At 40.3% G+C, this 13,425-nt stretch overlaps 1 protein-coding gene across 1 annotated transcript; it reads left to right on the top strand.

Annotated features, from left to right (window-relative positions):
* The first annotated feature begins 5,410 nt into the window (after positions 1-5,410).
* On the top strand, positions 5,411-11,046 carry nptx1l (neuronal pentraxin 1 like). The gene is made up of 6 exons (XM_010874033.3): positions 5,411-6,069; positions 6,543-6,750; positions 7,573-7,817; positions 8,085-8,264; positions 9,782-10,036; positions 10,313-11,046. Exons 1-5 carry the CDS (start codon positions 5,632-5,634, stop codon positions 10,001-10,003), a joined length of 1,293 nt encoding a protein of 430 aa, XP_010872335.1. The 5' UTR covers positions 5,411-5,631; the 3' UTR covers positions 10,004-10,036; positions 10,313-11,046.
* Positions 11,047-13,425: the final 2,379 nt, after the last annotated feature.

Here is a 13,425-nt window from a genome sequence, read left to right as displayed (position 1 = left end):
AGACGGCCAGGACATGGAGGGTGATGGAGCAATGGCCAAAGCTGTGACCACCTGCACCCATGCCTCCCAAACCCCCACAAGGAGGCTTCCCAGAGTTGACATTGCCTACCCGAAACGGGGTTTGACTTCTGGTTTTGATTTCTCCCTCACCTTCCTTCACCTTTCTCTTTTTCTTAATAAAATGCCCACCAGGGCCTTGAACACACCCTCTGTGTCAGTTCCCTGTGTGTCTCCCTGTTACAATACCCTAAAGACAGTTGTGCAAGTCAGTGGAAAGATTGATGGGGAAAGCAAGAGACTCTCTGAGACATTTGCAATGAGAGCACACATTAAATATAAAGAAATCTCTGAACTCAAATAATGGATTTTAAAAGCCCACAGCCAATATGCAATACTACCCACAGAAAGACTTTCATTTTCTTGTATATTGTAAGCACTTGTATCGCTAATGTTTGTATGTTCCTGTATATTGTTTTAGAATGTACACATATTTATCTGACCTGACATAATATATCTGAGGTTCCATTTGAAAAATATTTATGAAATACTTCACATTGTATTAAAGACATTAATACACAGTATGTGTTAAGGACGAAAATATTTGGTGTATGTTTGGATTCTATGTCATCGATGTGGGTGTTTTTGAATTGCATTGGACTGGAAAACATACTTTAGACATCATTTATTACTTTTTCTTCCAGACTTTGGAACACATTTTGACAGACATGACTTCAGCAATTGCAGCACACTGGGCAGATATGCCAGACATTGTCCTGGAGGAAGTCGGGAAGTTTAGTTTTGGCTGTCTACATCCATTCATTAAACTGGGCCTCTTGACAGCTCTGCATGCTTTCTCTGTCTCTCTGGGAGATTACTTAGAAACCCAGACATATATCCACCTACACATTACCTTATTTAACCTGCTCTTCAATAGTGGCCACATACGTTTATATGAGTCACAGGTATTCGCATAGGAGTTCCCAAAGCATACACCTCATTGATGGGTCATACTATATTGATGGGAACATGGGTCCCACACTAGCCTAAATTATTCCAAGTATTTTTACCTTTAATACTCCTAATATCCAGAATTGGAATGTAGGCTTCCTAGTGATGTGATGTGTAATTTTGTATCTACAGTATGTTTGTATATACATTGTGGTGAACTCTCACATTATCTCAAGCCAAATGCAGAACTAATCAAGGATTAGTAGAGTTGAGCAAAAACATTGTGTGAACGGAGCATGGAATGAGACCGAAATCTAATATCTCAGGCGTTGATGTAAATCAAAGAATGTTCAATGCCTAATTTATATCATTATAAAAATGCAAAAATAGGGCCACTGTTCATGAAAATGTTCAATGTCATGAATTAGACACTCATGGCAAAACATGCAATGCATATTGTAATCTACTGAGGCAAGCTGAGAACAATCATGGAAGCTTCTTGGCCTATTCATGTCAGAATACCACATCATAAAAATGTACATGCCAGCAATACAAGAGAAGTGCTGAATTATCATGGCTTAGTAAAAGAAAGATATTGCATTGTCAGAATTAAGCCTTTAGATAATATTCTGCATCCGATCAACAAATTCCACCAGAGCAATAAAAAAGGTATTTATCATCGAAGTTTGTGTACATGCCTTAATATTTCCTCATGGCCAACGCACACCCTTATAATTCAGTGTGAATAATAAAGCTGCAGCAAGGAAAATAATTCCTACAGCAGGGACGTACTGACACAAAAAAAATGTTTTCCCTTAATATCCATATGATTCAACAGTTTTCTATTTTTCTTAGAAAATGCCCCCGTCGGTGTTGAAGATGTTTAAAAATTAGAATGTGCATAACTTTAGACTTTTGTAAGACTAATTTAAAAATGTGGCCCAAATTATATTAAAATGACAATTTGACATTGTCTTCAAATTGCTGTAAGACTCCTTTTCGGTTAAAGTCTGTGCTATGTACTATTTATTTTCAAGGAGGATTTTCAATGATAGCTCTACAGACTGGTACCCTGGCTATTTCAACCCTCCAAGTCTCAGAATCACTATGTTACACTCAGTTACCCAAGGTGCTGTATTGTGTTTGGTTGCCTACAGATAGAGGGGAATGGAGCACCTCCAGTGGCCCTGAGGAGAGACAACTCAGCAGAGCACTGAGGAGGAGGAAGATGAGATGAGCATGAAGAAGAGGTGTCGGGAGAAGAGATAAGAGGACAGTCAGTCTTGAATGTGGTTCATGAGGGCAGAGAGGCAAAGAAGAGGCAAATAGCCGGGACTACAAGATTTGCTTAAACCAGCCAAGAGACAATACAGCACTTACCATTGATCATGCTCATAGTAGATGGCCAGTTTCTCAATATCAACCTCCATTTAAAAATTGCAAAAGGGCAGAAATGTTGGGAGATGGTGGAAATAACCTCTGAAAGCACTGGGTGTGCTCTTTTTTAATCTTATGGCCTCCATCACAGCAGAAGGTGGGAAGTAGGAGCGATTCAGGGCTGTGTGCCAACACTTGAAATTACAACCATTGATCTCCTGCATTGCAGAATGTGTTACCACTGTGTGTGAATGCATTATTGAAGAGGTGCAGCACAACAGGTGGGTGGCAGTTTTCTGCTTTGGCAGTATTGGGCTCTACAGCAGCTTTCTACAGGGCCAAGGGAAAGAGAAAATAGGTGGTGGGATAAAAGCAGTAAACATCTGTTTATGCATCTGTATGATTGTAATGAAATGTAACTTTATTTTCTATATGTTACAGTGAACAATGGAACTGTCTCCCCTGCCCAACCCCCAAACCACCCACAGAAACCACATCTAGAGCTGAGATGAGCATTGGGTCTGTGGGGTTGGGGGCCTTAAGTTCCCAACTGTCACATGTCTTGAAGTCGGGGATCAATATTGCCCTTTTTCCCAACTTGCGAAAAAAACACCTTTTTCAGGTACACCTCTTAAGCTGCTGAGCTACCTGGCACCACCAACTTCCAATTCAGTGGGTTTTTACCATCTTATCTCTGGTTCAATAACCTAGTTTCCTACAAACACAGTCAGTTCAACCGGGACCCATTATTATTGCATTGCACTTGTGTGCCATACCTAACAGCATTATTCATTCAGTAGCTGTTGGGAGCTCTTTTCATCCACTAAGACAAGTCTCAGAGTAGACAGGTTAAACTTGTTACATCTACGGGAAGTGTTGAATAAGACGGAGGAATTCTTTTGCGGGGACACGTTGCCTGCTTGAGTTGAGGGATGAAGGAAGGGACGGTAAGATGTGGGAGGATAAATCATGCAGAGACAGAGGGAAGGATGGATGGGCATCACCTTAAATTACCAAGTAAATGCACACACTCAGATTTGTACAGAATACACAAATTACGCAGTGACTTTATATACCATGTGAGTATAAAAGACAAGGAGAATATAATGTCATTTATTTTCATTTATTTAGCAGATGCTTTTATTAACCCATGAATCTGACCCACATTGCTGGCTTAGTTAGCCCTGTTCTCTACCATTTGAGTTTGGTTTGACCTACATACAGTATATTCACAGTTGATGAACACGTTGACAGTATCACTACGGCACATTTAGCAGATGCAGAGAGGTCAATAGAGAGGTCAACAGAGTTTGAGTTCAATGTCGCTATTCAGTTTGCAGTTTGGAGGTAAAGTGATGAGGTAAATGAAAATGATTGACGTTTTGTGGATATCTGTGTCACTGTCCAATATCTGTTTGTGTGTGTGTGTGTGTGTGTGTGTGTGTGTGTGTGTGTGTGTGTGTGGGGTGGGTTGGGGCACAAAGCAATCGAAGAGGATGTGGATCTTGTGGCAGTGTTAAGAAATATGGTCCAGGGTTTGTGTGGGCAACAAAGACATGAATACACAATCAGAGGTGGACATTTAACTAAGCTAGATAATGTTGCCATGGCGTTCTAGATCTGAACAGTTCTGCTGACATGTAGGTGTGGCAAACCACTATAGCATTCATTTGAAATGTATTTTGACTGTGGGTTTTTTTCTTTTCTTCTCTTGAGCATAGGATTTGATTTTTCTGAAAATTAGCCTATTGTAGACTCACCTATAGAATTTAATTTTGTTTACAACCTATTAGGTTCAAATAGATTCCACAGTAATAACTTAACAGTGGAGTACATTTGCAATGTACGAGTTTAACATCTAATAATAAAATGTCTTCTTTCTTGTTCTTGGAGAAAGCCTATGGTGATGTCAGATCAGAGAACAGGGCTAAATCGCTACAAACACTATCACTGACAGAGCATGTACAAACATCAAAGCACAAAGACATTACAATGCAATCAGATCAGGTCTCAGTCAAGTGGTGGGCAGCTAACGGCAAGGCAATTGCCTTAACATGAGTTCCTGTTAAGGCAATAGAACTCAGAAAAACGATTAAGGCATTCATGGTTTGAAAACACTTTGTTTTTGCTGAGGTTTTAATGGTACAATAGAATATTTTGCTGCTGAGGGGAGGAAGGTTTGAGATGATGGACTTTTGGTTGACTTCACACAAGGCATTGCAGAAATCCTTCTCCGTCTTCCAATCCAAAACAAATGCTTGGTGAAACATCTCACAGTTGTGGGTTCTGAATCCAAACCATTTCTTATGACAGCACTTCTCTGCATTTTAAAACGTACTTACAGCCTGTTACAAAGCGGACAGTTAGGTCAACATAAATAGAAATCTCTTTAGCTCCCCAAAAGAGAGAAAACGCTTTGAAACATACTTTTATATTGCTTATTTCGGAGTCGGGAATCAGTATACTCAATCAGTATATATTTTAATATTGCCCCGAGCCACCTTACGGTTAAGCACAGAGTAAATCAAACTTTTGCTTCCTATTTCATTCCTCATACAACTCTTAGTTAATGTAATCTAAGAAGAAAATATCTGCTGAGGGAAACAGCTGTGGACAAGGAGGTTTGAGGCAGGAATTCACATTGAGTTTTTCAAATGGACCAAACTAGAAATCAATTTATTCACTCTGAGTTCATTCTTTAAACACACACACCTCGTGGGAAGAAGATCTGAATCTGTTAAATTATCTGATCTTGTAATTAAGATTAAGGGTGTTAGGACTAGATTGATTCAAACAATGGCTGCTATTTAATGAATACTGTAGGCTACATTTTTGTACATTTCAAATTTAAGGAGTCATTTTCATTTGGGAATCAGGGCAATGCACTACGAACTTCTGCTGATTCTGCTTATTGGAACGCAACCAACTTTGTTGAATTTCCTGATATCTATTATCCTAAGGCTTTATAAATCTAAGATTCCGAAAGTAATAATACATGCTCAGAAATAAATTTTTGTCGTCGATGATGAATGACGTAGCACTCCGGAGGCCATAAAAACGTTTTTCACATATGAGCGTGACGCTCCTTCCAGCAGGACAAGAGCCGATTAAACTGTGAGAGTTTCTGAATCCTCCATATTGCTCTGTTCCGTGATGCAGTGGACCAGCTCTGCGCAGAGCTGGTGCTATATAAACCGCGCGCGCGTCACAGACTGATTACAACAAGGGACAGATCCGTGGTGCTGAAATCACCTGCAACACACCACGGCGGCTCCTAACCAAAAACAAAACTACAGACACGGCAACATGCAGGCCATGAAGAAGGGAATCTCCTGGAAACTTTTAATAATTTCTTACTTATTCCTGGAAGGCTCCTGTCAAGACTTTGGTGGTGGACAGACACAGTTTATTTGTACGTCCGTGCCCAAGGATATGGACATATGCGCTGCTACCCTGCAAAACAGTGTACCTGGGGAGGATCTAAAGACCACGGTAATGCAGCTCCGCGAGACCGTCCTACAGCAGAAAGAGACTATTATGAACCAAAAAGAGACTATCAGGGAACTCACTTCCAAGTTATCTCGATGTGAGGGGCAGAGTGGCTCTGAGCCCGGACCTGGGGGAAGAAAAAAAGAGACAGGGACTAAAAATACCATGGGGGATGTATCAAGAGGACCTACTGACACGCTGGCGCAACTATCGCAGACTTTACAATCTCTAAAGCAGAGATTAGACAATCTCGAGGTATGTGGAAAACCGCAGCCTAAATGTATATATACATTATTAACCAAACAAAATGTAGCTACTTTCAGCGGATAATTGGTAGAACTATTATACATTAATTTATTTACTCGTTTGGTTTAAAATGTAAAGGTTTAATCCGACGGTAAATCATGCACTGCGTTGTCCAACTCTCACTTACGCCCTATTTTGAAGTCCTTTACTTTAACAGTGATCAGCTACAACATGTAAATTCTTTGCACTAACTGTGAAATGTTACATGCAATGCCGAGTAGCCTAGACACCTTGCAGAACACTATTTTAGTTACTGTAGCCTAGCCAACAAATTAGCTAACTCTACAGGTCAAAACGTTTTTAATTAGTGAATCTGGAATTTGCCTTAGCCTACAACGTGCCACACTATGTACACTGAAAATGTGTTTTCCTTGGTAGGCTATTTAAAACTTGTATTAACAAATAAACATTGTGTTTAACAGCAATTTAGTCGGAACAACAACTCGGTCCAAGCGAACAGTCTGAAAGACTTGCTACAGAGTAAAATCGACGATTTGGAGAAGCAGGTGTTATCCCGAGTGAACAGTATAGAAGAAGGTAAGCCTGGGCTGCGGAACGAGACCGAGCAGCGGGGGAGAGTGGAGTCAACCCTCACATCCCTGCACCAGAGAATCACCGACCTCGAGAAAGGTGGGAACACAAAAATACTCAAAATATCGTACTTGTTCGGTTTAATATCTATCAAATGAGTAGACTGTTGTCGTAAAATATATTATACGAGAGCTATTTTGAACGTGTTGCCTTAAACAGTAAATTAAATCAAACTTTGTATTTGCCCAATCGTTCCTATATGTTGACAATAAAATGGAAGCCAATGTGTCTCTTGTCCATAGCGCAGTAGGAGACTTGTTTATTTGGTAGAATCCGGTGAATATCCTGCATTACTTTGCATATCTAATTCCACATAAAAAATCTGATTTGCTGTTTAAGGCATTAGTAAAAATCGGGATGGTGCAGGCTTCTTTATGCTATTCAGCACTTTTCCCGTAATAAATGCAGTTTAAATCATTATATTCTGGTAATGACCGGTCTGTGTCCCATAAACCATGAGCCCGTTGAGCAAATGTCACCAGGATGCCAAAATATTGCTGGGATACGCTCGTCCCGTTTTGGGATGATGCCCCTGAATAATAAAGCTGCTTCTCGTTATTGCAGAAATCAAACATGGTTGTAAAGTCGTGCGGAAGTGGAAAAGAGAGAGAGTAATTTCACCCGCAACGCTTTGCTCATGTGATCCCTCTCATGTGGAGGAAACGTTATGTGTTGTGTAACTGTTAGATTGATTCAACTATCCACTGCAGAAATCCGCTTCAAATCTCACATGCGATTTAGCGATTTACTTGATGTGCAGTGACATAACAAACAAATGTCTTTATTGTTCATTTGGAAGAAATCATTTGGAAGAAACCTTTTTTATGACAGTTTAGATGACATTTGTAATCTTGTCCCCAGGTCAGAAAGAAAACAGGCCCTTGGATAAATTCCAGCTGACTTTCCCATTAAGGACCAACTACATGTATGCCAAAGTGAAGAAGAGTCTCCCTGAGATGTATGCCTTGACTGTCTGCATGTGGCTCAAGTCCAATGCCTCACCTGGTGTGGGCACTCCATTTTCCTATGCAGTACCAGGGCAGGCCAATGAGCTGGTGCTGATTGAGTGGGGGAATAATCCTATGGAGATCCTCATTAATGACAAGGTGTGCTATTATTCTTGATGCGTATCTAGACAGTATAATTTTTTTTTGCATTTAAATGACTCATATTTGAAAGCAGAGTAGAGCATTTAAATGACTCTTGTTTGAAAGCAGAGTAGAGCATTTAAATGACTCTAGCATCAAAATGCTTACAGTAGCCTGAATGCATGCACTACAACATTGCTTTAAAATAGCTATACATTAGTGGTTTTAGTTTTCTGCAGTGATATCTTTGCAAACATGTAAAAAAAAAAAAACTATCCATTCCAGCTGGCCAAATTACCGTTCATAATCAACGACGGGAAGTGGCATCACATATGTGTCACATGGACAACTAGAGATGGAGTATGGGAGGCTTTCCAAGATGGAGTCATGAGGGGGAGTGGAGAGAATCTGGCTCCGTACCACCCAATCAAACCACAAGGTGTTCTGATATTGGGACAAGAACAGGTATGTCCATTTGTCCTACATCTTTCATGAGGTCAGATGTTGAGTGAGCGATAGGCCTATATGCTTCCATTAAATAAGGCACAGGGAACATATTAGCCCCTATAAGTGTCTGGTACCCTCTGGCCTGTTGAGGAAAAATTTCAACTGTTTACTGTATCCCTCGGCTTGGGCCAATCATTGCAATTTGCCAAATGGCAAACTCTATGGCACGATGCATCACTTACCCAAGTTACGTCGAAATTGGCCCAGTGGTGTCAGAGATATCCAGTGTGAATACCGAATGTCAATATCAGTATGTACTATCAATCAATCAATCAAGTTTATTTATTTATAAAGCCCTTTTTACAACAGCAGTTGTCACAAAGTGCTTTACAGAGACACCTGGCCTTAAACCCCAAGGAGCAAACAACAGTAGTGTTGAATTTCAGTCAAGTTATATTAAAAGGAAGATAGTTGTCATGAGCAATTGAGTAATTTGTAACCAATTTTGAGTATCAGGGCCAATTACCAATGTTCTAAATATTGCATATTGCTTTATCCACCTCTGTTTTGTCTCTGGTCCCACCCATTGGTTTCTGAGACCAATCAGAAGATTTGGTTGTTTATTTTTTCAGATTGTGACTCCTTGCAAAGGAGAAACCAACATTATGAGCATGGAAGAGAGTTTGTCCAAAGCAAGTCGTTTTATGTAGTCAAACTGATTTGTCTTTTCGCTAAAAAGTATCTCGGTGTTAAAGATCCCAAAGCTTTCACTAGTTAATGTGCTTTTGTGGATTACTCTGTGCAAATGTATATGATATATACGCTCCTGATGTCGGTACTTCCTGATCTCACTCTTGCTTTATGCATCTACCAATCCACCTCACTTCAATCCCAATTCTGATTTTATTCTGTACTGTTAAGGGATGCATTTGCTGATAAAATAGTTGCTTAAGATAAAATATTTTTTATTGTCCATGAACTTTCAAAGGCATCCTTCCATTACTGTGTATTAATAGGTAATGTGACAGGTATTTAAATATTTAAATGTTTAACACAAAAAAATGTGGTCTATAAAATATTAAAAATTTGTGGATGATGATGCAGTCTTCGCATGAATTGTGGATCAAATGAATTGATCCACAATTCTCATACATTCGCAGAACAGGTTTAGCTGGTTAAAAGTTATCCAAAGTTGAAATGTTATCCAAAGTCGACATCAGAGTTGAACAAAGTTACTCCGCCACCTCTCTACCTTATTTCAATGTAGAGCTCAGAGCCACTCGGGGACTAGAAAAAGTGGGTAGCTGGGTAGCAAGGGAAAGTGACTTGTTAGTCAAAACAATAGTGTGGATAAATGAAAAAATATACTTATTTGATTCATGAGCCTGCTTTGATCTGTTCTAATAAGCCACAGGGATGGAAGCGTGTATACATTTTCTAATGGACAAATTAACTCCAAAGGTTAACTTGAAGTAAATATTTTCCTTCCTGTTAGCACAAGATCCATCGTTCTAAATTCTATACTGTTTTCACAGGATACGCTTGGAGGGGGCTTTGATGCGACGCAAGCTTTTGTGGGAGACCTTGCAAATTTTCATATCTGGGATCGGAAGTTGTCTGTTGGAGAGATATACAACCTGGCAACTTGCAGCACCAAAGCGCAGATAGGCAATGTGTTTTCATGGTTGGAGACCAGCCTCGATATTTATGGAGGAGCCTCCAAATGGACATTTGAAGCTTGTCGTCAACTCAACTGAATAACAGGGAAAAGTAAAAAGCCAACGAGAAATGTATGTGTGTTCAAATCTTTGTTGATATTGCGTCTGTATGTTGATTTGACAGATAAAGAAACATTTATTTAAATAAATGACATCTGGATTTGTTATAGATTTTTGAATATGTTACTAAATGTAAGGACACTTAGGCCTACTAGATATGTACCAGTCTAAAACAAGAATACAACCTTCCTGTTTATATTGGATAATTTAGTTGGACAGTTTTGGCATTGGTTTGAAGCATCAGAGAACTTTGTTGAACAAGCCAATTTGTTATCTTATGGTCTTCAGAGCAATTGACGCATACCGGACAACACATCACCACAATGCAGTGCAGATGGAGACAGCACTCCTCAACAGGGAGGACCACAGAACGTCCAGCATCAGTAGAACTGGAGATTGTGAACTTTTAGAGGACTGAAGATACGCGTTTCAACCAATCATGCGATTTTCTTTCTATTCCCACTGTTTGGGAACTTCACTGTGAACGACGGGTAGACTTGAAAAGGAATGTATACTTCAACAGTTATAAAACAGAGATTTCTTCTCTATTGCTATTGTTTCTCTATCACCACCTGCTTGACGTGATTTTGTGTAAAGAGTTACATGTTTATTGCCAACATACAAGCCTGGGTGCCTTGGGCCTTTGAAAAAAATTCAGCACATTCATTATGATTTGCAAAATGTTTCGTGTCTATGTGTTTATTTTCATTTACCAAAAGATTTATTTCAAAAAGAGATGTTTATTATCGTAACACTTTGTATTGGGATGGATTATACAATGGTTATTGTACTTCAAAGCAATTTGTTAATGAATATGGTGCATTTTGCAGGTGTTTGTACTTTAATAGGAATGTTATCTGTACAGTAACAGCATGACAACTAAATGCTGCAACAGCATCAACAAAATACGCTTTTACAATCCTCCTTTTGGGTTGAGATTTTATACTGTATTGTTATATGCTCAAAGCATGGCAACACTGAAAGTTCTACTTTTTTTAATAAAATTGTGATACCTGAATCTATCCTTTTATGAGTGTAACATCAGTGTCACAGAATAACTCAAACAGGTCACAGACCTTAAACAGGTTTTTGCAGCGAATGAGAGCTATTTCCCCTTTCTGGATAGCCTGAAATTAACATGGGGATACTTACAGTATGTCCAAGTATAAATGTTAAGTGCATCCCTATGTTCTCTTCATGAGATGTCGATTTTGTATTCCAAACTGAGAGGCTGTCAATATCTGGCTTCAGTGGGGACTGAAATCCAAAACGTTGTGGCCAGGACCCAGGAGAGGAGAGAGAATGTCAACACACTCTCTTCCTCTCTAAAGAAACGTCCTCATTAGCACTGAATAAATCTTCTGGCAACTGCGAGGCAGGCAACTTCTCAAGGTGCAGCACATTGCCACCAAGGTCAAGGGCTACCTGGGAAATGTACTGTCTACAATTGGCCATCCAAGAGTGGTACTTCAGTACTCTAAAATAAAATACATGTGCGCACACCCATACACACACAAGGCTTTTGTAGCTTGGTGACTATTAACGATAATGATTAAACCACAACAGGGAGAGACAAAAGCGAACAGTCTGAGATACGACATGGACATTTGCTTCTATAGCTACAAAAAAGGCGGTAAAAAGTTACAGTGAAATACATTTAAAAGTAATATATCTGATACAAGGACCCATGTCACAATATGTCCATGTCAACACACTGTTCACGCAGTGTACAGTCACAGAACGTGGCCGATAGTAAATGCTTCCAATGGAAGGGCTCGACCTACAGGAAGGTTCAGGATTTCAGCAATTAGGCTAGGTCATAACCCTAGCAAGCCACGGTGAGTGATCCACCCTCTGAGACATGGAACACATCTGAACATCAATAGTATTTTACCCAGGTGCCGTCCAGCTCGACACCATTCCTGCCTGCTGATCTGGACACAGGAGGAGTAATGTTACATGGATTCCTACCGTGGTGGAGAACCGCAAGGTGTCCCTGTCCCTCTCTCTCAACCCCCACCGACAAACCGTAGTCAACCTTGTGTTGACCTCCGGACTGTGGGTGTATGTCCGGTCTGGATAAGGCATATGTTGGTCTGACCTACAGTAAATCCAAGCCCAGATGTTCAGGGGTTTTTATCACTTGATGGACAGGAGGGAGGGCCAATCACTCGATGGACAGGAGGGAGGGTCAACTGTGGCAGTTGCTGAGGTTCTTCTCAGGATCATCTGCAGTGCCGGCTCGAAGCCTTTTGGGGGCCCTAAGCAACAATTCATTTGGGGCCCATTCTCGCCTGTCGTCGGTGGCTACCTAGCAGTCGGAGGCCCCCTTGCGGTCGGAGGCCCTAAGCAACTTATGCCTGGAACCGGCCCTGGTAATCTGTTTTAGACGTTCAGTCTGCTCTTGTCCAGCGTCACTCATGATAGTCAAAGCCCACATTGTAGTACATGTGTGCGCTCCACATCTTTTAAATCTTGCATTTGTTACGGTTGTTATGCTGGTCGACATGCGTTTGTCTCATGGTCAAAAATCTACGGTGACAACCAAGTCTTTTTCTTCTTTCTCCATTGCCGTGAGGCAGAAAGGACAGCATCAGTAGTTCTGATGTACTGTAGTAATGAATAGGTAGAGGCTTCGTGTTGGAGAAACAAAGCACACAATGCTGCACAGGGGTACCCTGTATTTCATTAAATGTGACATGATATCACCCTGTCATCTCATGGCTTGGAACTATAAGGCACAACTCAAATATAATTGCCTCAATGGTCAATAAACCAAATCTCAAAGCCAACTGTACTGTAGACCATTGGACCATTGGACTCAAACTCCACTCGGGAAAGTTATCACATACTGAACAGAGCCTTTGGGAAAAGTACTGCATTTAGTTCACTCAAAATGATCGACCCTTAATTAAAAATGCCTGTCTGAGAATTGAAACAAATAGCAAAAAACTATATAAACTCCAATTTTAGGCTGGATGTTTAATATGTTATTTACAACATATGTGCATAATCTGTAAGTGGAATCGCCATCCTACCTCAGTTAACATTGAAATGTCTAATCTGAAAGCAAGTGGCTTTGATGACAACGGACAACATATTGGAAGATAAATATTGGAACACCTGTAGGCAAAAATCCCAGAATGCATTAATTAGAAAGCATGTTCTTGCAGAAACCTAGTGATGCTGACAATTTTGACCGGCTGTGTGACCTTGCCTTATATGCGTCCAGCTAGCTAACAAGGTATGAAGGTCTGTCTCTCCTGCCATCATCCACCTGCTTTAGACTACATCCTTAGAGAAATCCAAGTCAGGCACTGTCCCAGCAATGGCCTCACTAATGAAAAATGCATGGCCAGGGTGGGTAAATGTGGGTCAGTGGAGAGGTGGAAATTATGCAA

The sequence above is a fragment of the Esox lucius genome, chromosome 11 (assembly GCF_011004845.1).
Source record: "Esox lucius isolate fEsoLuc1 chromosome 11, fEsoLuc1.pri, whole genome shotgun sequence".
Taxonomy (NCBI): Eukaryota; Metazoa; Chordata; class Actinopteri; order Esociformes; family Esocidae; genus Esox; species Esox lucius.
The sequence above is the reverse complement of the archived record's forward strand: the minus strand, read 5'-3'. Positions and strand labels throughout refer to the sequence as shown.